The sequence below is a fragment of the Physcomitrium patens genome, chromosome 1, assembly GCF_059467195.1.
Source record: "Physcomitrium patens ecotype Gransden chromosome 1, ASM5946719v1, whole genome shotgun sequence".
NCBI classification, from domain to species: domain Eukaryota; kingdom Viridiplantae; phylum Streptophyta; class Bryopsida; order Funariales; family Funariaceae; genus Physcomitrium; species Physcomitrium patens.
The window spans coordinates 19,989,587-20,012,499 of NC_143410.1; the positions used below are offsets into that span (position 1 = coordinate 19,989,587).

Here is a 22,913-nt window from a genome sequence, read left to right on the forward strand (position 1 = left end):
TTGTCACATGAGGAGAATGGTGGTCGCAAAAGTCCACAAGAAACACAAATGAAGTGAATGTGAAGGGTGGATGATGAGTATCATCTTAATATGATGTCCGTTAAAAATTCTCAAAACAAGAAGACTAACCAGTTCTACCCACTGTTCCTTTCTTCCAACAGAGGGAACAACCATGGCCGAGTTTTGAACCGTCCGACTCTCCCGCAAAAAGTCGGTCACAAGTTAATTGTGTCTCTCTCAACCTGGATGACTAATGATCCATATCGATGTTGCTACAGTTGCAACAACTTGAGTCGAAAGAACTTCGTCGCAGTGTTGTCTTGTCACTGTTGATATCAGAAACGTCATAAATATCAGGTTCCTCGATGGGTTCCTCCCCATCTACATTTAAATGTGCTGCTACTACCATACACTTCAGTGTGAGATCTTGGAGATCAGATATTTCTACCTACACTCCCATCACTGAATACTGACTTGCTGGATTCACCTACAGTCTGAAATCCAGTCGGGTTTGCCTCTAATGGAAGCCTTCTTCTCTGAATACGTGCGGTGTTTCAGAGCGCTCATCTACGGTATCGCACATCTGTTGCATTCCAATAGCTTCCATGTCACGACGTGTACATGGTACGTTGCCACATCCCTTTCACTGTCTCTTTCATCACATCTTGTTATTGCTCACTTGATTTGTTGAGCGTTTCTTTCCCGCAAGGCATATGATTGAGCAGACATGTTCCTATCTTCTTTGTCATCGTCCAAATCTGTTGCACATTCTTCATCCCCAACTGCAGCACGTGAGTTCTGAGTAACAGTGATGGCAGGAACCTTGGAATCGTAATCAGTTCGTAGTTCGGTCACCTCAACTACGGCTTTTGCTGCTGCCACTGCACAATTGGCAGACTCAGCTGCAGAAGCTACATCTGATCTTTTTGTACATCAGACTTGTGATGTGGCATCACAATTATAGAATGCGTATCAGTATGAGTGTGTTAAATTAGAGCATGTCTGACATGTGTAAGATCAACACATTGTGATGCTTGTTAATATCAACTATGCGATAACATCTTTACACCCCAACAAGAGGATTTAGAGGCGCAGGTAACAAGTTTTGGCATAGTTCCAGTATTACGAATATTTCACAATTTTACATAGTGTCCTAGAGGTCTTAAAGTTTCCTGATAGTTCTGAGAGTTCTTGAAGTATTCTTGTTATGAATACTCCTGAACTATGTTCTGTTTGTGAAGGATGATCGCCAAAATATACTTCAAATAATCGTTTCTCTCTGAAGAATGATGAATCAACTTATTCCTGTAGCCGTGTTAAGTTGTCAAACATCTCTCCCGCTTGTATACGAAGCTTGACATGGTGAAATTATTTGCTATAAAGACTTGCCATCGTTCACAAGTCGAGCCGATTGTAAGCTGCAGCATACATACTTGTGTATAAGAAAGCACGCACCGAGCCAGAGAAATTTGTCAAGGGGGGCAAAAGATTGTTGCCAACCCTGGTTCAACCGTAACCTCTATAGGGGGCCCATATGACATTGGGTAGTTGCTTCCATCACCAAATGAGCCTTTGTCTCGTGCAAGAATTTCGCCATCTAAGTCAGTGTAGCCGCCTTGAACGTCACTTGCATGCCGGCCAACAGGATCAAGTCGAAACGTCTTCACCTGTTTTCCGAACAACGGAGTCCACACTGGCCTCATTATAGCTATGCAAAAACAGGAATTCCGCATTCACACAATTGTAAAGGTCTTCCATCAAAATCTGGAATAATACAAATAAGTGACTACGTTGGATAAATGCAGAAGTTTCTGCACAAAATTAGAACAAGCAAGGTGAACATTGTAAATTAAAACGATGAACTCTGCGTAGGGCAGTAAATTACCTTGAGGTAATCCACATACTTAGATTTGATGTGTCCTCCGGTTTGCACCTTAAGAAGTAAGTTAAGCAAAGCCCAGCGAGGACAATCCTTCAGAATTATTAAGTCCAGATATCCGTCTGCGAACTACAAAGCCACGTGAATAGGAAGATTACATCCACTAAGTCTTTTCGATAAAGTAGCGAAGGTGTACGTGTGTGTGTGTGTATATATATATATATATATATATATATATATAAAACCCCTAAACAATGTATTCAAATGAAATCATTAGAGTAATGACCAGAATACCTTGGCATTCGGGGCGGCATTAACAGACTCGCTAACGAACGGTACATTATTGAGCCAAATAAGAATGAAGGGACCCTCCATCTCACGCCACTCCGAAAAATTCTTTTGCAGGGATCCAGGGTCCCCATGCTTCTGCAAGCTACTGTCGCTGTTAGCTTCACCAGATGTCATCAAGGTTGTTCTTGCAAATTCTTCATTGAGAGGGGTCCCTGTCCCTTCATATCCAGGCGCTGGAATGTAGTAAAGCTGTCCATTGTACTTCCGTAGATTGCTTATCCTGATCAACGTCTGCCAAAAATTTGAAGGCATGCAACACGTTTTTCTAGATTGGGCGCGTGAAAGAAACAAGTAGGTATTTCCAAACCCTGATGGCTAGTTACAAGTCATGGAAAAAATATTCTAGAAGAAAAAGAACCAAAATTTTCATGTATAATATCTATTCAAAAGTGAAGACCAGGAGAAAAGCAACGCATGGCATGTCTTGACAAAGACTGAAATCACCTACGTAAACGTCCAGACGTAATGCACCCATCCACCTCAATCTTTCGGATTCGATGTCCACATCAGCAACAAGACCTACAACAACCAGATCGGAGTAAGTTACCAGCTAACTGTTGCAACGCAAAACTGAACGATCCGTGTCATGGTAGACTGCACACAGCGCTCTTGTAACAGTTGAAACAATTAGGTTTCAACCATGAAAATTATAGTGAAGAACTAGAAATCTGTAGATTTCTTTACAGCAGGAAATATGCTACCCAAATCTAGTAGTACATAAAAAAAATAGTTGGATATTAAAAAAATAATAATGAAAAACAGAAAATAGGAAGAAAAAAAATGAAAAACGAGAAAAAGAGTTGTCGTAGCGTTGAAGGAAACACGACCAGGAATATACAGCAGGTTTTAGTGAATAAGAGTCGTACCCCATGTTAGCATCAGAATGCTGTGAAACTTGACATTTGACTGCTTCGCTGTAGCAACGTCAAGCGGCTGCGTCTGCCCTGCTATGCATCTTGTATCATTCAACTAAGGGCAAACAGAACTTAACAAATCATAAGTTAACCTGAAAAGTAATTACCGCCACGACATTGACAACTACGTCAAGAAATATATCAAGTTACCTCGGATGACGAGAAAAGTAGCACTTGCAGCATCACAAGGCTCCCCTACATGATCCAACACTGACTTCGCCAAACCATTTCCCGTCCCTGTATCAAGAAGAATTTTGACCACAAGATCAAAAAGAGTGCATGAAGCAACTTCAAGGACCTCAAAATCAACAAAAAGGATAGTACAAAAAAAAAATGAAGCCATATATTGCAAATTCCATTCTCTAGCACTACTGTCTACTTGGTTCACAATTGATAAAATCAAGTTTATGGTATCCAACAAAATAGACAGTCCTTAAAAGTGTTTAAAATGACAAATTCACAGGATCCAAGCTCGCACACGTGAAAGAATGCCTGCAAATGACATTCTAAGCTGCAGGTTTGAAAGAAAACTAACGGAAGAGCCATTCACAGCAACTGTACCAGCGGGAATGATGCCAATCGGCATCTTAATAGCGCGCTCCCAATCAGATCTTTCCAGCAGACCATTTAACACCTGCACTTTAGACCGATCTCACATCAGTGACTTGCCAGAGAAAGGCTACGTCAAAGAAAAAGTTAGTATGTGCTACTGCACTCACACAACATCAAAAAAAAATACGCGTATACACACACACACACACACACATATATATATATATATATATATATATATATATCCTTTAAAATATGTGAAATTTTTCAAGAGAGAGGATCTACACATCACACTTTGTTGAAAGATCAAGCAGACTATCTCAGTCTGAAGCGAAGCACACCTCAACTAACACTCCGTCTCCACTGACGCAGACGATGCCATCCAACTGCGAGAGATCCGATTCTTTGGCCAAGTCTAAAGCATGACGTTGGAACTGCGTTTCTGCATGCAGATATTCAGCAACTTCAGAACTCCTTCCTCAGGCTATTTATAACGAAATCATCATTCTTTTTCATGCCACAAAGTGGATGCGCGCTTGCTTTATAAGATGTGTAAAGCTTAGACTGAGACCCCTCAGACAAATATTCCAGCACTCATAAAATAGAGACATAACTCACTCAGTCCCCAACATCTTGTGACATATCATGAAGAGTGTGATTGGACAACTTAACCAAGCCAATCTGCGAGAAAGGATCGCACCTTTCACGGTGTAAGTGATGCCAGCCGCTTTCAGTAAAGGCTCCACACTTGCACTAAACACTTTCCTCCCAGTTTTCCTTCCACCAAAAGGGTTAACAAGCACTAGAAGCCGCTTCGGTCGCCCTGACACAATCCAACTCATTACTACTTGAAAGTACCTGCGCATTCCCTCAATTCTCCAGAATCTCGAGTTGATATTGGGAATTCGTTTCGTACGGGCAACTCATTTCTTCACAAGAATCCTTTGGTTCTTACTATTATGAGATTTAAAAATCGATGGCCGAGTAATTACTCAGACTGTCACCCAAAGCCTTGAATTCTTAGCATGTTACATTCTTAGTATGTCAGGGAATTCTCGAACGATTGCTGGCTCGCGAGTATCATGGATTTGGAAGGAAAAATCAACGAGACCATACCAGCTTTGTCTAGAATTCGCTGGAGGGAATCACACCAAAGCCTGCGAGCCCCGTCGTTGCTAAACTCCACGACCATGTCCTTGCGTTTCCGTCCTGGTAAGCCCTTCCCACAATAACTCGAGCTCTTCGTCATTCTGAACGTGTACAAACAAATGCCAGACTCAGAGCTACAGAACCCAATTAGGTCGTTCTGCAGAATCAACTGGCCATCCCTCTCTCCGCGCCATTGGAGCACCCCAGCAGCCGAATCCAACGTAACCAGCACCCGCTTCCCATCTAACACGACTTGCTCGTTCAAAACCTCCTCCATCCCTTCCCTTCCAGAATCCCCGACTCCAATCCAAAATGCCCACAAACCACCCTATCAGCTCTCCAATAGGCCACTCCACCTAAGGAATATATACATTCTTTGTGAAACGGAACGACGAGTCCATGAAGCAGCGCCCAGTGGTTGCGACGTAGGGAAGAGAGGAGTGAGTATATGAATGTGTGTGTGTGTCTCTCTCTCTCACACACTCTCTGCCTGTCTCTTCTTCCTCCCACTCCTGCTGACCGCATTTCACTCCCATAGACCAACTCTACTCGCACCCACAAACACGCTCAATCGGAGTCCTCCAGCAACACCACCACCACCACTATGACCAAGCCATGCAATCAATGCATATGACTCTCCGTGAACCCAACAGTGTGAGTGAGTGAGAAGAGAGTGAATGAGTGAAGAAATGAGCTTTCCTTTGTTTGATTCTTTCACTTCATTCCTAGTAAAGTTGGAATGAGAAGCTCCCATTTCTGCCTACCCCACTAATGTTACTACTTCCCAGTGGCTGCCCCCTCCCTATTTCCACACTTCACTCTGACTCATTCTCTTCATTTCCTCTTGTGAAACCAAGCATTATGAGGCTTAATCATCACTCTCAAATTTACATTCTGTTGATTTGTGTCAAAATACTTCTTAAAGAGAGTGTACATGACACTCAAATACCAACTCTTTTATTATTACGTGAGTGTTGAAACATTGAGGAACCTCTAGCACGAACTTCTTTTATTTTGAAATAATTTATTCATAAAGTGTTCTAGCCTATCTTAAAAATCAAGTCATGTGATAAACAATAATAATAATAATAATAATAATGATATCGGTGTTATGTATATATATGTACATAAATATTTATATACATTCGGTATATAAAAACAAATAAGTATTTCTTATAAATAAAATAAAATAAAATAAAACTTAGAATGCAAGTTTTATAACATCTAATAATCTTCAAGTGGTATACAATTAATTTAGACATCATCATAAAAATGCTTTTATGTACATACACACATTTTAGCACATAGAAAAGAAAAATTCAAAGTAATTCTTCATTCAGGAAGCCAATTTTGAATAATTGCAACATCCACTCGTAACACACTTGAAAACTTTCGGCCTTTAATAATAATGAAAAAAAAAAAAAAAAAAAAAAAAAAGCCAAGAAGGTCAACATCGAACGATGTTGTCTTTGAAGGCAACTGTGGCAAGCATGGAAGATTTCTAGTCAATTTTTCAGCCTCCGGAGAAACGAGGATACGAAAAAATCATTGTTTTGGACCCCATCGCCAGCTCAGCTCGTACTTTTGTCCACGTCGTCGAGAACGTGGCGCTGTGATCTGACGTGGATACCCGACCACGCTGGACAAGGGCACGGATGTAGGTGATCCTTCCACGGTCTAAGACCCGGAGTACCCATGAGCAACCACACCGCAGTGGGGAGCCTATTCAATCCCATGACCGTGCCCTCCACGTTTTCCTTCCCTTTGTTGCCCTGCATTCAACCTTTGCAAAGTTGAATTGTTTACGACATAATTTTTGGGTATTAATTTGGTTTTGAACATTTTGGATGTTGTGTACCCCTTTTAAGTTCTTATTAGATGACCATTTTGTCTGTTAAATGGATGATCACTACTGTTTATTATCTCTGTTTTGTAAGAAAATAAATAAACAAATCCACTGTGCATTTCCTTGCAAGATAAGGTCATCTCTGATAAATTATGTGTGACAGTCCTTTCAAGTTGGTCATTATTTCAATGTAGTGAAAAATGTGTCTCTTTCAGTAACCAAGATTTTAATAATAATCATTAAATTTTTAACAAACTGTAATTGAAGTTGGTTTTGATCATTAACGTGATAATATCCTCTCTAGATTGATTTTTCTTTTTGAGCTTTTGCGATAGATTGTTAGTTATTAAATGATTATACACACACAAACAAATTGCTTCCATTTATCATTCACCGAAAACGCATCAACCATCAAAATGTAGTATACGTAGTGTTTTTGTACTTAAAGTATTTTACTCAACTTTCTTTAACAATTACAAAAATACAAAAATGATATATTTGTTAAAAAACTGTTCCTACACATGTAGGAGTTCCATAAATGACAAGTCTCACTTCCAGACTTTAGGGGAACAAATTGCCGGTCTCGACAAGTAACAGAAGGATCGCGAAAAGCGTAGCAGTAAATGAGGTTTTGTTTTAATGTATGTTACAAACATAAAGTTTGGCTACTTTTAAGTACAAGCTACGTGGCTGAATGTAAGAACTTCGATGTGCTCCGTGGGCAGGTTCAACGGACACCTTCAGAGGTACTGCAAACTACTGTGACCTCAACAGCTATGTCACCATTCGGGCCAGACTATAGGCCTACAAACGACGCTCTTGGTCCAGTTCAATCACCTTGTCCAAAAGCCCACAACCTTTTACTTAATATCCCAGCATCATGCCTTGTTTCAAGACCCCTAGCCAGATTCACGTCCTCTCTAGAACATGTGGGAGAGAACGTCGGACAAAAGGCATGCCAGACCACGAAGAAAATTATAGCTCCTGAAACGGAACCTGCGAGGTTACATTTGCCGAAGCCCACTAGTGCGGCTCAAGATTTCCTGTTCTTTCATATGCCGTTGGAATCTTGCCAGTCGAGCTTGAAGGTTAACAATACCAGCAGCTTTGCGAGAGAGAACATAATTTAGCTGAGAAACATACCGGTCTATCCGGCTGCCAGGTTGGTCTACCTCAGCGAGCAACTTCATCTCCTGCATGCACACACAGTTGACCTTTAAGGATCCTTGCCAGCACCTGTACCCACAAGACATCTTCCTAGAATAAAAACAGCCATGTCACTATAGTTTTTTCAGGTCATCATGTTTCAGGTATTGCTATGCTGAAGACAGTCTTCTGTGAAGGCGAACGTTTCTCTCGTTGAACCACCAGCATATATTTCAACCGATCAGTATCCGCGCACCCAGTCTCTAGGTGGCAGGTGCTCACTAAGAGAAGATTATTCCGAATTCATTTCATTGTTTCCTAACTCAATCCATACTCAATTCTTCACTCCTTCTGATAGTACAAGTTCAACATAACAAACATAGGACAACACGACGCCACACTCAAAGCTAGCAACTGTAAAAAGGAGACTGACTCGTACCTCTCGTACGATCTCCATAGTATCCTCAACCTCCTTTCGATGGGCTGATATCACCTCTTCCTCTTCCTGCATAAACCAACCTCTTCATCCTCAGTCACAGCAGAAAGACAATACTAAAATAATACAGCATTCTTTCCAAATCTACTCTTTGCTACCAACAAATCTATTTGGTGCTTATCAACCACTGCAGATTGTTAGGTATCCATGTGCTTGACAACACTTCTTAAGGACACTTCCAACACCAGGCAATTTTCTGATGGATAACAGAACTCTTAAGGAGAAACGAATAGTCACTCTCACAAATACCACCTCTCAGCACAAATCCAGGTCAATCAAGGAAATCAGACACAGACCTCAAGAATAGCATTGATGTGGCCTTCGCGATTGTATTGCGCAGGAATGACTTCTGGTTCGGCTTTTGCGAGTGTGAGGGTGTTTGGGATTTGATCTAATTGACGCCTTGAATTTCCATCCGGTTTTGACGCCTCCTCGCGATTGCCGTCATACTGATGCCTGGAGCTTCCATCAGGCTTTAATAGCTCATCGCGATTGTTTTCAGTCTGGCGTTTGAAAACACCGTCAGATTTATGAAGTTCATCACGAATAGATGGACGGTCAAACTTTGCCTCCCTGCCAATTTTGCGTCGTGCTGAAAAAATTCCCTGAGTCCTGTCGACCTCCTGCGGTTCGTCAATCGCACTTAATTCGCTTGTATCTGTTAATCTTTGTCCATCCCTATCATTCCCAATTGAATTCACCCTACTGAGTTCTCTTCCTGAGTAGCTATACTCTATGGATTGATCGCAAAGTTCCCTCTCACCCTGCTGCAAATACCGCCCTGGATCAAGGGGTGGGCGTCTACCATTTTCTACAAGTCTACTATCTTGTCCAAACTCAAACAATTGTAGGGCAACTGGAGCTGCTGACGACAGAGGTGGAGGAGATGAAGCAGATTCTCTAGGCACCGACGTTGATGAGTTCGGATCCCTTTTGGAATTGCTGTTCTTGGACAAACCCTTTACCCTGGGAGTACACCAGTATCAATGAGTAGTGACTTCAGTATTACGAATTAAGATATTTGTCTTAATAAATACAATAGGTAATCACTAAATTTTATTAAATATTACACTTGGAAACTATCTTTCTGCTCTACTTTCAATGTTCTCGACTTATCGTAGGCTTGTTCCGATTCTACATTTTCGCAATCAATAAACCATTATGTCTGTCTATTGATGAAAGAAAGGAAATCTTTACACGCAAGCCACTGTGAGACCTATCATTTACGTGAATAAATGAACCAGGATCTATCCGTATCTAAACCCAAATTCTGAGAAACCTTGATGGAAATAAAAAGCTTGAGGAGCAAGTTGACAGAGCGAACAAGGAAAATACATGTTGCTTACCTATCTGCATATCTGAGCGTGTTCAGTGTGTGTTCGCAAGATCCTGCGTTTGGAGATATACAAGAGATCATCACTGTGCGCGAATCACCCACGAAAGAATCACGGAGGACCTCTGTTAGCTTGCTTCCACGAAAAGGGATGTGACCTTGGTCATTGTCAAGCGCCCTGATACACTCCTTCAAGGCCAGCAAGCTCTTGTTGATCTCTGCTCCTTCCATTCTACATCACAGAGCCAGGTAGCCATCTTACAACCAATCAAAAGAATGCAATGTAAACAAATTACAATAAGCTTTGACGTCACTCAAATATCAGCAAACAGTAATGAAGCATTTGTTTACGAACTAATGTGATGAAAGATAAATCCGTATTATCACAATGTCCCGAGTGACAGATTGAAGGGACATGCAGCAGAGAACTGCGAGAAACAAGAAGGAATTTTACTTGCCAAAAAAGAAGCGTGTGCTAACCTTGTCTGACGGTCATTATCAGTAGTATCCGCACCACGCTCACTGCCAGCCAGATCAATAAATGAAATTTTGCCAACTACTCGACTAACTTCCTTTCCTTCCTGGGCCTTTTTGACAACTAATTGTAAAATAGCATGAGACCTAGAAGATTCCTCATTGGCACCAGTAGAGCCAGTGCTCCGAGATGCGTTGCCTTTGTCAATATACTCCTTAACCAACTCAACGTCTGATACGCGAAACTCTTTCAGACCAACAATGCAGACTTGCTGGCGACCATCCTCACGCATGCAAAGCTTCCTGCATCAGAGTAGAAAGTCATTCTGTTCAAATCAATAACTATTCAATTACGATGGATCATACAGCTAAATAAGCAGAAATCCAAGATACGCCATGCCGATACTAGAATCAACACAAAGCTAGCAGCATTTCCAACTCTGCTTTATAATTTATGTCTACTTACGCGCTCTTAGTCAACTTTTCAGAGAAGAATCTGAACGCGTATATTCGCTAAAAGATTCACTTCAGCAACTTAACACACAAACCAATTTAAATAGCAAATAATGAGTCAGGGTCTGCACCAACCTCCTTTCGTTGAGAAGATCATAAAGTTTTCCACCGTAAATTTCAAAAAAACTAAGCCACAATTGAAGGCCCTGGTTGCGATGACTAGGCTGCTGCATGATGCTCATAATATCTTGGCATGCTCTAAGAGGCAAAGGCTGCATCGTATAAGTCTTACCACTTCCTGCCACCTCCAGTTGAGCATTTGTTAATACTAGTTTCCATACAACTTGAAAAACCAGCACGGCGATTCACACGTACACACGGGATACAGTCCAGATTCCTCCAGGTAAAAGATCATTTCATGCAGAATATATAATAGTGAGTACATAAATCAAACTTGAAAATGCCTGCATGTAAGTGTAACGATCTCTAGTTAATATGACATTAGTCCACGTGAAGATCAAAATCGCTACAAGTTTCACTTGGCCTACCATTTGAAATGCTTCACTTCACATATGTGGGCCTTCAACAGACTTAAGAAGGTGGCCCAGCGTGGCTAATGATCAAGAGTATATAGACGCAATACCTGTTTGTCCGTAAGCGAAGCAGGTTGCTTTGGTGCGGTTGAAGATAGTGGGTACGATGGGCTCAACGGTAGAACGATACACCTACGAAGCCAAAGGCATTAACTCAATGTTCATTACAGTTTTATAAAACAGAACCCAAAGAGATGCAGACCTGCAGAGTTGCAGCATTATTACCTCATCATTGCTGACATGTTGATTCAAAACAGCATCAAATACAAATTCGTGTCTCTCAATATACGCAGTAAGGTCCACCTGTCAAGTAAATAGTTGTCAGTTAAACTGATCGCATACATCACGAACAACACATTGGATAAAAAGTAGGGCTACATTAACACGATGTTTTATAATGGCTTATCAGGAATCAGCCATCTAAGTCATCACACTGACAGGCAGACAGTCAAGCTGACCTTCACTTTAGGCTCGTTAACAGTGAGGGAGCTCTCCACATCGTTTATAGTGATGATATCTTCCTCCTTTCGTGAAAGCTCTTTCTTGTTTAGGGGGCGTTTGCGAACCTATAATCAGAAACCACAATCATTTTACGCAAGCAGCTCACACCTTCTACATCAAAACTTCAACTGAAATTTCTGTAACACACCGCTGATGATGGTCTCTCTGTTAGTGGCTGGCCGTCCCTGCAGAGAGATTCTCCGACAGACAACCAGAACACTAGAAAAGACTAACATGCGCTGCATTTCATATGTTCAAGTTAAGAAACAGCTGCTATTACAGACATGTCCATTCAAATTTCAAAATTCATGTAAGCCATGAACATACTTGTTTGTCCAACAAAGCGCAAAAAATAACAGAGTTGTTGAAGAAGCTTCTCGACCAATTGCAAACAAACTATTACTGGGAGTTGCAGAAAACCCACCACAACTCGGATCCTTGCAAGATTACTGTTGTTCCCAGTTTTGTCCCTCTCATTCGAAGAAGATCTAAGAGGGCTGCTCTGTGATAATCCCTGCATCCGGCCTTTAAAGCTATTCGATGATATATCAGGCTCAAATCCTTTCTCGACAACAGGAACAAATGATGGTGACGATTGAAACGGCTCTGCCATTGCAATCTGCAAGAGAAGTACAAGTGGAAACAAGTACAAGTCCGCCAGATTAAGAACCTGCACATCATCTGAAACTCCGAATTGCAACAGTTTAAGACTTCAACCTGGCAATATGATATCTACTTATGTAATGTGGGCAAGTTAGGTTTCTGGATGTAACCAAAAAGCAACAGACCATCAACTAAATGATTTGAAAGCGAAATTGCTAATACCCACAGAAATGTAGCTATTACTTAAAATCGACTGAGAGAAACATGTGATTGACGTTCCACAAGCAAATGCCACATATTTAACCTATACTAAAGTACAACCCCAAGGATTCACTCTGTTTAAGTGTTCAGGTATGGAAGTTGAAACCAATATTACAAGCGGTTCAAAAGGATTACCTCGGGGAAAAATTCGGTGTCATCGATAGAGTGCAGATCTAATATCCCGGCATTGAAGTCACCCCTTAGTTCCGGAGGAAAATAACCGTCCATCCCACTTTGACTTGCTGAAAAAGAGAAAACAGGTGGGGTCGAGGACTCAGATGCTGATTCCGCACCACTACCAATTGACTTGACCAATTTGAACAATTTCTGCTTCTCTTCTAACGATTGAGCTCCATATCTGCCATATTCCTGCGTCACACATGACGATCCCAACCCACCAGAATCAAAAACCGAAAGCTGGTTATTGCAAAATAGTGGTGTGGTATGCATCAAGTCATACGAATGAAATGCAATCCACATTCGAGGAGAAATACACGAAAGCAATTACAAAGAACATTTTAACAAGAGAAACCCGAGGCTTCCAGTAACAATTAAAAAAGATGACGAGAGAAGGAATACCAGTCCAAGAATTAGCAAAATTTGAAGGTAACAAACAACAAAAGAGATGCATGGTAGAGTCGTGTCACCTTTCAAAACATGTTGTCTAACATATGGACAAATATATCTCAAATCATCAAACTTCCAGGTTTGTGCGCACTACAGGTGGAACAGCGAGAAACAGAGTCTGCAAAAGCTGCAGATTGTTGGAGATCATGCTAATATCCCATGTGTAGAATGTGCTAACTACAAAATCCAACAGAGACAATGACTAATAATAACAATGATAATAATAATAACAACAGTAATAATATTATAAGAATATCTAAAAGGTAGGTAACCAAAGAGTCCTACGTGCAATTTTAACCAAAAGTGGAATGAATAACAGAGAAGAAAACCTCCAGAAAGTCGAGAGAGAGATCAGACACCCTACACTCTAAGCAAACCTTTATGAAAATCTTGAAGAAAATCGAACATGTAGGACGTAGATTTGCGAGCTTCGTTGAAACAGTTTTAATTAAAGCCTCTCAGCAAAAGCTGCAATAGATCATATCCTCGCAACTGACAACCATTAGATCCAAACCAATACTATGTGCAAATGGCCCAAACAGGTCGACCATTATTACCAGAAACAATTTCATTGCCAGTAGCCGTTGAGAATAAAAGTCATATAGTGTGCTTGTTATAAAAAAAGGATTGATAAAAGGAAACTCTAGACCTGATTTATGTTGGATTTCCAGAGGTCAAGTAGAGACTACCGACCACTGAAGAGCCTCGAAAAGAACAATTTTGCTAACTGCATTCTACAGATAAGGCATGTCAAAATGTAAAGAAAACTATGTCGCAACAAACTCCATAAGCACAATCACTTCGAGATAGTCGTATACGCCATGCGATCACAACAATAAAAAAAGTGCAAAATATGACTTTTATACTACGATACGCTGGCAATTAAGCTCTAGAATATGTAAATGGTTCGGAGTGCTGCGAGCGCACTGAGGACGATTAGAACTTACGAGAGACTCTACACGGCCAATCTACTATGTTGAAAGAAAGTCTGAAATTCAGTTTTCAATCGAGATCCATTCAAAGACTTCGATTGTATGGACAGACACTGCCCGAATAATCAATACGACGTGAATATAAACCAGGTATGATCGTGCCAATTGCACCCTACCACTTCAGAAGTAGAAACACATTCGATGAGATAAAGGCACTAAAACATTGTGATTCTGGGAGGCACCTGCATGAGCAGAGAGGGAAGTATCTGATGATCAAGGGCTGCCGCTGATAAAGAAGTTGTCAAATGCTGGAGCCCGGCTGTCTGCAACCAGCGGACCATCACTGCATCTCCACCATCTGATGCGCCCCCAGCACGACTGCTATTGTAATTACGATTCTGTTCCATCTGAACCCCTATGGTTTTCATGCAAGCAATTCGTCTATTTAAGCATGTCTCAGAGTGCTGTGACTCCACCCCCAATATCAATCTACCTCAATCCACAGCGCCTCCACTAATTTCCACCCTGCAAAGTTCGTGATTAGTGCCAAGACAGACCTGCTTCTCTGATCCAAACAGCAATGAGATCCAGACTTAGGTCTCTACACTGCATCGAAAAAAATTGTATATCTAAGGACGCAAATCCGCCAACAGCATGGAAAATCACCGCAACACCCTATGACCGCCATACTTTCCGTTTATGATAGAGCTCAGACATCATCACTCGCTTTCTCAAAACATGGAGAGAGCCCCGATAGTCTAAGAATCTCAGTCGGCAACTTTCTTTCATCACCGAACGACGTCTGAAAGAAAAGTCAAGTGCGCTGAGTGTAGGTCACGCTTGAACTCTGAGAAATCAAAAATTCTGTGAACGACTGAGCGAAGAGGATGACATGGTCCGATCTTCAGACATCAAAATTCAGGATTACAATCCTGATGCACACCAGCAGCCACCAATGGTGAGAGGCCGAAACTCCAAGGTTCAAATAACCTAGAAATTCCGATCAAGTACAATGCTACCGACCGATTGGCTCAAAATCGAAGTTCAATCCGCGCGATGCGAATCGAGAAACAACTACAACGCACCGCGAGAAAAAAAAAAAAAAAAAAAAAAAAAAAACGAACAATGCCAAACGTCAGAAGATTGGCCCGAACATCTTTCTAAAGACCAAAAAATCTCAAAAACAAACTAACAACCGGTGAAATGCAATGAGAAACTACCACGCATTCATCGCGAAGCAAAATCAGAAGGAGTCGCAAGCACAACAACGCCACCAGAGAGCGACCACGCGAACTGTTCTCCACAAGCTCCAACCAAAACTCCACTCAAACAGCGATCGGAAAGCATCCAAATCACTGCAGTGAACAGCCATCACATACCATCACAGCAACACAGCACGGAGAAGGGCGAAACAGCAGAACATCCGTCGAATTCCTACGCGACAGTGCTTGGAATGACAAGCGAGGGGCGGGCGGGGGGCTGCAGATGATCATGAAGTCCTTCGCTGCGAAGGAGAGAGAGGCTACTTACCAGAGGCACGCAGCAGCAGGGAGACGACACACAGAGAAGAGAGAAGAGAGAGACGGAGGCGCGGGTGGGTGGCCGGGTACCCGCCCCTGGGCACGGGCGGGCCCCTCCCCCTCCCCCCGACTCGAGGCGCCGCGATATCGAACGTTCGATTCGCCGTTAGCAGCGCGGTTTATTTTTTCCCTCATTTCAATTGAACGTCGGCTTCGTGTGACCATGCGGCCGTTCGCGGTTCCTTCGGAGCAGCCTAGAGTGTGAAGTTTTGGCCACGCGCACAGAATTCCTCGTTGTGAACTGTTTTCTTCTGCAGAAAATTGCAAGATGTTAGGTCATGTTTGTAAAGCGCTCTTTGGTGCACGCCGTTATATTGACTTACTTACACATGGACGTGAATGTAAGTGGCGAGGGGTGAGGGATTCTCAAAAGCCCTCTCATTGTTCATGATTCTTTTTTTTAATTCTCAAATTCTCAAATTCTCAAATAGGATATCAATTGGAGTTCATATGAAGAGTCCCTGTAAAAATAAAATAAAAAATAGCGGTAATTAAAACTCACATGAAGTTCACATGAATTGTTGTTGAAATAGTTGGTTAATTGGAAATTTAACAAACTCTTTTTGTGTTCCATGGCACAAATTGTTACTAAATAGGATATGAGTTTATATATATATACAGAAAGAAAGAGCTTCTTAGATAACCTAAATCAAAAGCTCTTCCAAACATAACCAAACCTACATTACCCAAATCATTGTCCATGTAGATACCCACATTCTATCATCCTTTATTGTTCAAATTTCTTACTTCTCTCCAAATATGAGTTGACATCATAATGATTTACAACTTTCCAATAGGTCCTATCACAATTTCGTTATTGCTTATTTGTTTATTTATTTATTTATTTTTACATTCTATTCATAGTTTGGACTTTGTCATGATGGCAAAAAGGACGGCACCGACCACTACCCAATGAAATTCAAACATTGGGTATGTGCAGGGCTGTGCCCCATTTTGAAGAGCCCAATTGAACAATCAGATACATGTATTGAAGTGTCAAAGTGACTGATTCCCCAATTTGTCCCCAAATGTTTGCATGGCATGAACAAGTCATGCCATGCATTGGATTATGAAAACCCATCACTGGAAAAGTTCAGAATGGACCCAGTTGTTTTCATGACTTTGTTTGCTTAGAGTGTGAGGTTTCAAATCAATAGGGACCTTCATGTCATTTGATGGGTCCAAAGATCTTTCTGTGTTACAAATCAGTCTGAAGACAATTGTGTAGAATAATTCTTTGGTTGGAAATTATTCTTAAATGTTGGTTTTTTGATTCTGTAAATAAATAAATAGATATAGATAAATGAAAAATAAAATTATCACATTCTGAAAGGTGATCTTTCAGACCACATCTTTTTTATACTTATTTTCTAAAACATCCCACAAAGGGTATCCTTTTTCAGTATCACAAATCTAACCTTTCAAACAGAATATGATAGACACACTACCAAAAAAAGAAAAAAAGAAAAGAAAAGAAAAGAAAGTATCTATGAAAGTATAATCGTGCAAACATGTAGTCTTTAGCAAGTAAAAAGCTATGAACAGTAAATAAATTATTCCGAAACATTTGATTCAAAATTTCGGCTTAAATAACTAGAAGACGGTATATATAAATCTATGGTTTTTTTTTAGGTTATATTTCGCAATTTAGAAGAATTTAAAATTGTGTGACGTAAAAGCTAGTTTTCAAAAAAAAAGAAAAAGGCATATTTCTTTAAATTCTTGAAAACATTAAAGTAAAGAGTCTACCCATAAAAATAGACTGCATGTTAACAATAAAAAAAAACTATCAAATCTGTTCATAAAATTAGAACATCCATGTCTCATATCATAATTTCATCGAACGAACGAAAAGAAGGAGATAATGGACGAAGATAGAATGAAATGTGGATGATTAGTCCATTCTTCGTGGATGAGAATCAATGCAGAGGGTAAAGACAGGATTCATTCCACACGAGCTTCGAAGAAACGGGTACGCCGACATTCCATGCCTGTTTTTGTTGTCGCAGATGCTGCCAGATCCAAACGGAAGCTCCGCTTATGCGCGTGGCATTGTGGCGGCGATGGTGGATCCGACACGAGTGAAGCCTCCTCTTCTTAAGGCTCTTCAGAGAGACGTGCGAACGAATTCTCAGGAGGAGGCATTGAGCAAGAGCGAGAGCACTCCGACGGCGACTTGAACAGAGAGGAATGAACCTGTTTCTGCGTGTGCCGGGCGAGGCCCATGGCGATGTTGCCTCGGTGCACGTTTGCTACAACATGGAAGTAGAGGATGCGCCCTTTGCCGCAGCAGAAGTGAACAACCATCGCAATGCTTGCACGCTGCTTAAGTGACTGGCCAGTGACGACACTGTACTGGCGTAGCTTGGTCAGCGGATCCTAGTGGTTTCATGTCTGCGTTCTTTTGAGGGGGTGAGGGCTTGCAACGCGCCGCATGGAGAAGGTGGATTGAGCGACCGGGTGACGACGAGTAGCCACCAGGAGTTTTACAGTTTCTGCGTTGGATGAGGTTCCGCGATGAAGTCCGAGGCGGAGGAGAAGCATTGCCAGGATGTGAGCACGCTCACAACACATTTGGAGATCCTGGTACATCTTGACGTAACCCTAGCGTGGTCCGATGGCTTGCAGGCATAGTATTAGTTTGTAGTTACCAAGGCAAAGTTGTGCACGATGTATGCTAGCGATTAGTGATGGGGAAGGCACGCCTGATCGATCTCAACTACTTTGTCACGATGGACAATATTTCCACTCAGTTTCATGCATGTGATAGTTTTGAGAATGTGTCATTACACATACAGACATTCCTGAAAGAGAGTTCGAATCTAGAGGGGAGTGACTGGCTTGCCATAATTGTAGGGTACAAAGACCTCATTGATGTATGTGATGTCATAAAAGCTGAGGGTAATTTTGAAGAAAAGACGTAGTTTTATTGCGAGATGCTGAGGGTGCGAAAAGGGAACAACTCGCACCCTTTACAGCGTTGGGCTGTGCATGTCTGGGTTAGATATTTTTGCTCTGTTCCAGGACCTCAACTGACGTTTCCTGCAGAATCTCTTTGCTACAACGAGGTGTTGGCTGATAAATTGTACCGCTCAAATTGAAGTGTTTCGTTGTTTACATTTGACACAATGCCCCCGTATCTGGTGAATTTCGACTTCGGGTAACTCTGGGGTGTCACTCTGTGTTTATAAAGACGTGTTGAAAATGAATATCTTGATCTGATAGTGAGAGAAGTGACCGTTTCATTAATTCAAGTCTCGAATTTTCAGGTTGAGGAGCTAGTTGCTGTGTGTTTTTCGATCGGCAACGGACCGATTTTACTGCTTCTGTATTATGTAATATTTGGACAAACAGAGTCAGTTGTATGTGTTGCAAATCCTTACCAGTCCTGTTATCTGTTACTCACAGGTCTGTCAACTGGAGCATTAACGAAAATTCTTTCTCTTCTTCGGTAACTCTTGTGCTGAATATTCAATGTGACCACATGGACTCGCTTCATATATGCAGCAGACCGGAATTTCCCTTGTGATGTTGATGTATTAGTAGGCGAGGTTTTGGATGAACAATTATGGTGACGACGGGAATCTGTTGCTAGTTTGCACTCTATATTATTACATGATGTGGAAGAAATCCTCTGTTTCCGAGCAGAATCCCACGTGATAGATGTATTAGCAAATTCACTGCCATTTGCAGAAGGCCTACATTGTCCAGCGAAGTTGGAGCTGCTGTCCGAGACTTGGAGAAGGACATAGACTCCCACTCACTTGCTATGTGGCCTTGAAGAAGACTCTTTTTGTCTTTGTAAGCCGGATCGTTATTTAGGACCAGCTATTTTTACTGGACTTGCAAAATCAATTCTCTTAACCTCAATCCAAAGGTAAGCAAGTTGATCGAGAGGCGGGCTTCTCAAATAAGTGTTCAGATTTTCCTCATCCAGGATCTTTCGATACTTCGAAGCAGATAGCTCTCTTCGACAATCCTTTCAGAAACACAAGGATCTTGATTTAATACACTTTCTAGAACTCACCCACTGAGTTCTGAGAGCTAGTCTATATTTTGGAGCAGCCATGTCCTAGCCAAGATTCTTCCTCTGGGACTTTCACATCGGCACAAAGGAAAACTTGAAAGAAATTTTAAGCTCATTCATCATTTTGGTCACAAAAATCACTGTTGTGCCTTCACTAACGTTCATGGCGGAGGTAACAGCTCTTGCGGTGGTCACACTGGGCCGCTTAGTGAACACAGAAGTGCCTTCCTTAAGCTTTTGAAGATGAAATTGTTGTTACACCATACTAGTTGCAAAAAAATAAAATTGAAGACTAAAGATGTGAAGCAGCAAGTACCTAAGATCGTGTCAGATATAAATTCTTATCTACAGAATTCTCTTGCTGGGTTGATTCTACTGAAGCCCATGAAATTTAACATCTTGGAAGCTCACGGACAGGTGCTGTCTATTTCCCGTCAAACGTACAGTACTGTACACCAGAAGAATGAGCACATATCACTCTCATGAAGCAGTCCATTTCTAATCAGTTCTCACTTGATTGGGACGGGGTACAGTAGTTTGATATCCTAGTCTTGTTGCAACTACCGCAATCTACGCTACATGAAGCAACTTTCTAGACACCAGTTTTGTTTCGTGTAAATGTTAGCGCCGTTTTTTGAGTTTCCTTTTGAAAATTCCTTGAGCGGAGTACTTTTGGTTGGAGTTAATTCTCCAGTCGCAGTCGCAATATTTCTGAAAGGAGGCGTTTTTCTCAGTACCCAGCAATGATTTCTAGCATAAATTTAATGCGAGCCATACGGAACTAGTTTTTTGTTTGTTGGATTTTTTTTCTTTCTGAAGTGGCAAACGAAAGATCACCACTAATGAATATTGTGATGACGTGCCCAAGGAGATTATCCACACGTTTGTTATCTAGGAAAGATAATACGGAACTGTCAAGCCCAGCTTCTGGATTAGTATTAGTGTTGTTAAATCGAAGCTTCTGAGCCTACGAATGTGCAAACAGCTAAGCTGGAGCGTCAAGTTTTGTTTCACCCCTTAACTCAGGAATCGTAGTGCATTGAAGTTGCTATTCTCAGTACCAGTTTCAATGGCACCCACCCTACGGATTTCTTCAATGCAGTTTTCAATGTGTAAAGATAGGGGCCATTTTTGACAAAAGTACACGTGCAGAAACATCAAACATTTATTAAAAAAGAAATTTACATTCTAACACTGACAAAGAGCGTCCAAGTCAATGTCTTCACATGGAAAAAGTTGTATTCTAATCCAGTTTTGTTGTGATAATATCATAACATTTATAACTAATCATGCCCTCGTGTACATCATAATGAAACGGACGTAAATTATTTAGGACATTTAATTGTTATGAAGAATTTATAATGAAGTTTAATGAATGTCGATCCGTAGTCCATGTTAATATAAGAATCCATGTTCTTTTGCGTAATTCGCGCATGATTACGACGCTTTTGTTGCGTGTGTTTTATACTGATCATATTTTTTAGACATATTTTACTTCAAACAATATCAAAATAATTGGGTACTTATCTGTGTAATCATAACTACTTAAATAATAATTAGTTGTTTACGCTATTACATGTCATTGTTTCTACTATTATATTTCATATGCATCATATACTATTATATGTCATTGTTTCTAACATGCTGTAACTAAAACAATGTTGCTCGCACCACCTTGCTACTCTTGGTTGTATCCATCGTAGCTGTTCTACCTGGTTGCTATTCTTGGTTGTATCCATCTTACCTGTCAATGATAACTGCTCACCTGAAATTATCGCTTAATTTTTTTAAAATAATTGATTAAAAGTGTGTGTGTGTGTATATATATTATAATTTATTTGTATTCAATTTATTTATTTCATGAATAGACTTTAGTAGTTTTTATGTTATATGACTATATTTTAAAAACATATTGATTTAGGAAAAAATTAATTAATGTAATATGTGTTGAATATACCAAGAACATATTCAAACATGTTTAAAATGAATATTACTATAATTTTATATTATTACTAATTTAATTTTTTACAAAACTTGAAACAATATGTTATAGATCATGTATTTTATGTATTCATTTTTATTTGGTTTATATTAAAATTGTGTATATTTTTGCACACTATAAAACAGGAAAATTTAAAATTTTCATATTGAATTATGTTATTTGTACAATAAAATTTATATAACACTAAAAGAAAATATCATTATATTGATTCATTATCAAGAAATGAATTACTGTTTTTAAAACACACATTGTCAATTGTGTCATTAAACTTTATGTGAAACATATATCCATTTTTTAATAGTAATTATGAATTGGTAAAAGAAATATTTATAACAAAAATCAACATATATGTTTAAAATATGAAAGTAGATTTTGACCAAAAAAATATAGTATTAAAAATCAATAACAATAAAATTTCGTAATGGTTTATACAAAAACGAAATTATTTATGTTGTATATATTCTTAAATAATATCAACTTAAATATAAAAACATGTTCTCAATTCATTTGATATGTTGAATTTTTAACATGTGCTTAAGCACACATTATCATATATATGTACATACACATCCATTTTACTATACTGTTGCACAGATCTGTGAATATTGATCCCATGAATATCAATTGGAATGTGATTTCAAGTACATCAACACAACTTAAGAATGGGATCATGTTTTATTTAGAAAATGTACCTACAATTAGATAGATTAATAGAAATTGTGCATTAAGAGTAGGGTAAAAGAATTTGGCCATAAGAATTTGGACATTGTATTTAAAGGAAATGCTACGAAGAGAAGTATATATATCTCTTGACAAGACAGTCTCATTCCCTTTCTAACACAAGTTCATAGAACGAGTTTTCAAATCTAATGTTGAAATCTTAACTTAATGAGTATGATTATTTTTTCTGTATATATAATATAATTTTTTTATAATTTTTTATTTAATTCGTTAATTTTATTTTTGAATAGAAGAGAGTGGATACTTATTTAGTTGGAAGAATAGAAAATTTTCATGGATTGGAATTGATTTCTTAAGAAATAGCAGAAGGTATAAGAGTTTCACCTTTGTTCTTACTCGAGGTTTCATGTCAGCGTTTTTAAATTTGTTTTGATGTTGTATACCAATTATCTTATTGTGTTCAATCAGTCTATGTGAAAATTACTTTATCCATTTTTTCTACGCTCCTTATTA

General features: G+C 39.9%; 2 protein-coding genes and 1 long non-coding RNA gene across 11 annotated transcripts; 1 reads left to right on the top strand and 2 right to left on the bottom strand.

The window, feature by feature from the left end:
* Positions 1–1,096: 1,096 nt before the first annotated feature.
* On the bottom strand, positions 1,097–5,517 carry LOC112282916 (sphingosine kinase 1). 4 transcript variants are annotated; one of them, XR_016504566.1, is made up of 10 exons: positions 4,813–5,262; positions 4,397–4,519; positions 4,038–4,138; positions 3,706–3,778; positions 3,295–3,381; positions 3,097–3,174; positions 2,679–2,749; positions 2,174–2,461; positions 1,886–2,001; positions 1,097–1,667 (listed from the first exon to the last, which is right to left on the bottom strand). XR_016504566.1 is itself a non-coding variant. In XM_024521221.3 (10 exons), exons 1-10 carry the CDS (start codon positions 5,120–5,122, stop codon positions 1,473–1,475), a joined length of 1,449 nt encoding a protein of 482 aa, XP_024376989.1. In that variant the 5' UTR covers positions 5,123–5,517; the 3' UTR covers positions 1,097–1,472. The 4 variants fall into 4 exon arrangements, 2 of the variants coding, with proteins under 2 accessions (XP_024376989.1, XP_024376897.1); XR_016504563.1 differs by having other exon boundaries at positions 3,097–3,177; XM_024521221.3 differs by having other exon boundaries at positions 1,886–2,008; positions 4,813–5,517.
* A 1,788-nt stretch (positions 5,518–7,305) lies between these two features.
* Positions 7,306–15,653, bottom strand: LOC112292128 (kinesin-like protein KIN-13A). Of its 6 annotated transcripts, none has more exons than XM_024540280.3 (13): positions 15,490–15,637; positions 14,353–14,635; positions 12,687–12,920; positions 12,112–12,306; positions 11,645–11,752; positions 11,412–11,489; positions 11,237–11,318; positions 10,729–10,891; positions 10,147–10,443; positions 9,680–9,898; positions 8,630–9,299; positions 8,277–8,342; positions 7,306–7,884 (listed from the first exon to the last, which is right to left on the bottom strand). In XM_024540280.3, the coding sequence occupies exons 2-13, from the start codon at positions 14,536–14,538 to the stop codon at positions 7,696–7,698; spliced, it is 2,487 nt and encodes an 828-aa protein (XP_024396048.1). In that variant the 5' UTR covers positions 14,539–14,635; positions 15,490–15,637; the 3' UTR covers positions 7,306–7,695. The 6 variants fall into 6 exon arrangements, with proteins under 6 accessions (XP_024396048.1, XP_073392192.1, XP_073392194.1 ...); XM_073536091.2 differs by having other exon boundaries at positions 14,353–14,525; positions 15,490–15,623; XM_073536093.2 differs by having other exon boundaries at positions 14,353–14,468; positions 15,490–15,622.
* Positions 15,654–18,144: 2,491 nt separating this feature from the next.
* LOC149989924 (uncharacterized) lies at positions 18,145–20,584 on the top strand. The gene is made up of 3 exons (XR_016504577.1): positions 18,145–18,276; positions 18,739–18,833; positions 19,099–20,584. It is a non-coding gene; the product is annotated as an uncharacterized LOC149989924 (long non-coding RNA).
* Positions 20,585–22,913: the final 2,329 nt, after the last annotated feature.

What these genes read in the sequence shown, in the direction of transcription:
- LOC112282916 (XM_024521129.3), bottom strand. Translation starts at nt 5,122, where the DNA reads ATGGAGGAGGTTTTGAACGAGCAAGTCGTGTTAGATGGGAAGCGGGTG. An exon ending in TACTTTTCTCGTCATCCGAG is followed by an intron (nt 3,178 to 3,294) that starts GTAACTTGATAT and finishes CAAGATGCATAG; the next exon opens with CAGGGCAGACGCAGCCGCTT. An exon ending in ATGCCGCCCCGAATGCCAAG is followed by an intron (nt 2,009 to 2,173) that starts GTATTCTGGTCA and finishes GTGGCTTTGTAG; the next exon opens with TTCGCAGACGGATATCTGGA.
- LOC112292128 (XM_024540280.3), bottom strand. Translation starts at nt 14,538, where the DNA reads ATGAAAACCATAGGGGTTCAGATGGAACAGAATCGTAATTACAATAGC. An exon ending in ACACCGAATTTTTCCCCGAG is followed by an intron (nt 12,307 to 12,686) that starts GTAATCCTTTTG and finishes CTTCTCTTGCAG; the next exon opens with ATTGCAATGGCAGAGCCGTT. An exon ending in TTAACGAGCCTAAAGTGAAG is followed by an intron (nt 11,490 to 11,644) that starts GTCAGCTTGACT and finishes TTTACTTGACAG; the next exon opens with GTGGACCTTACTGCGTATAT.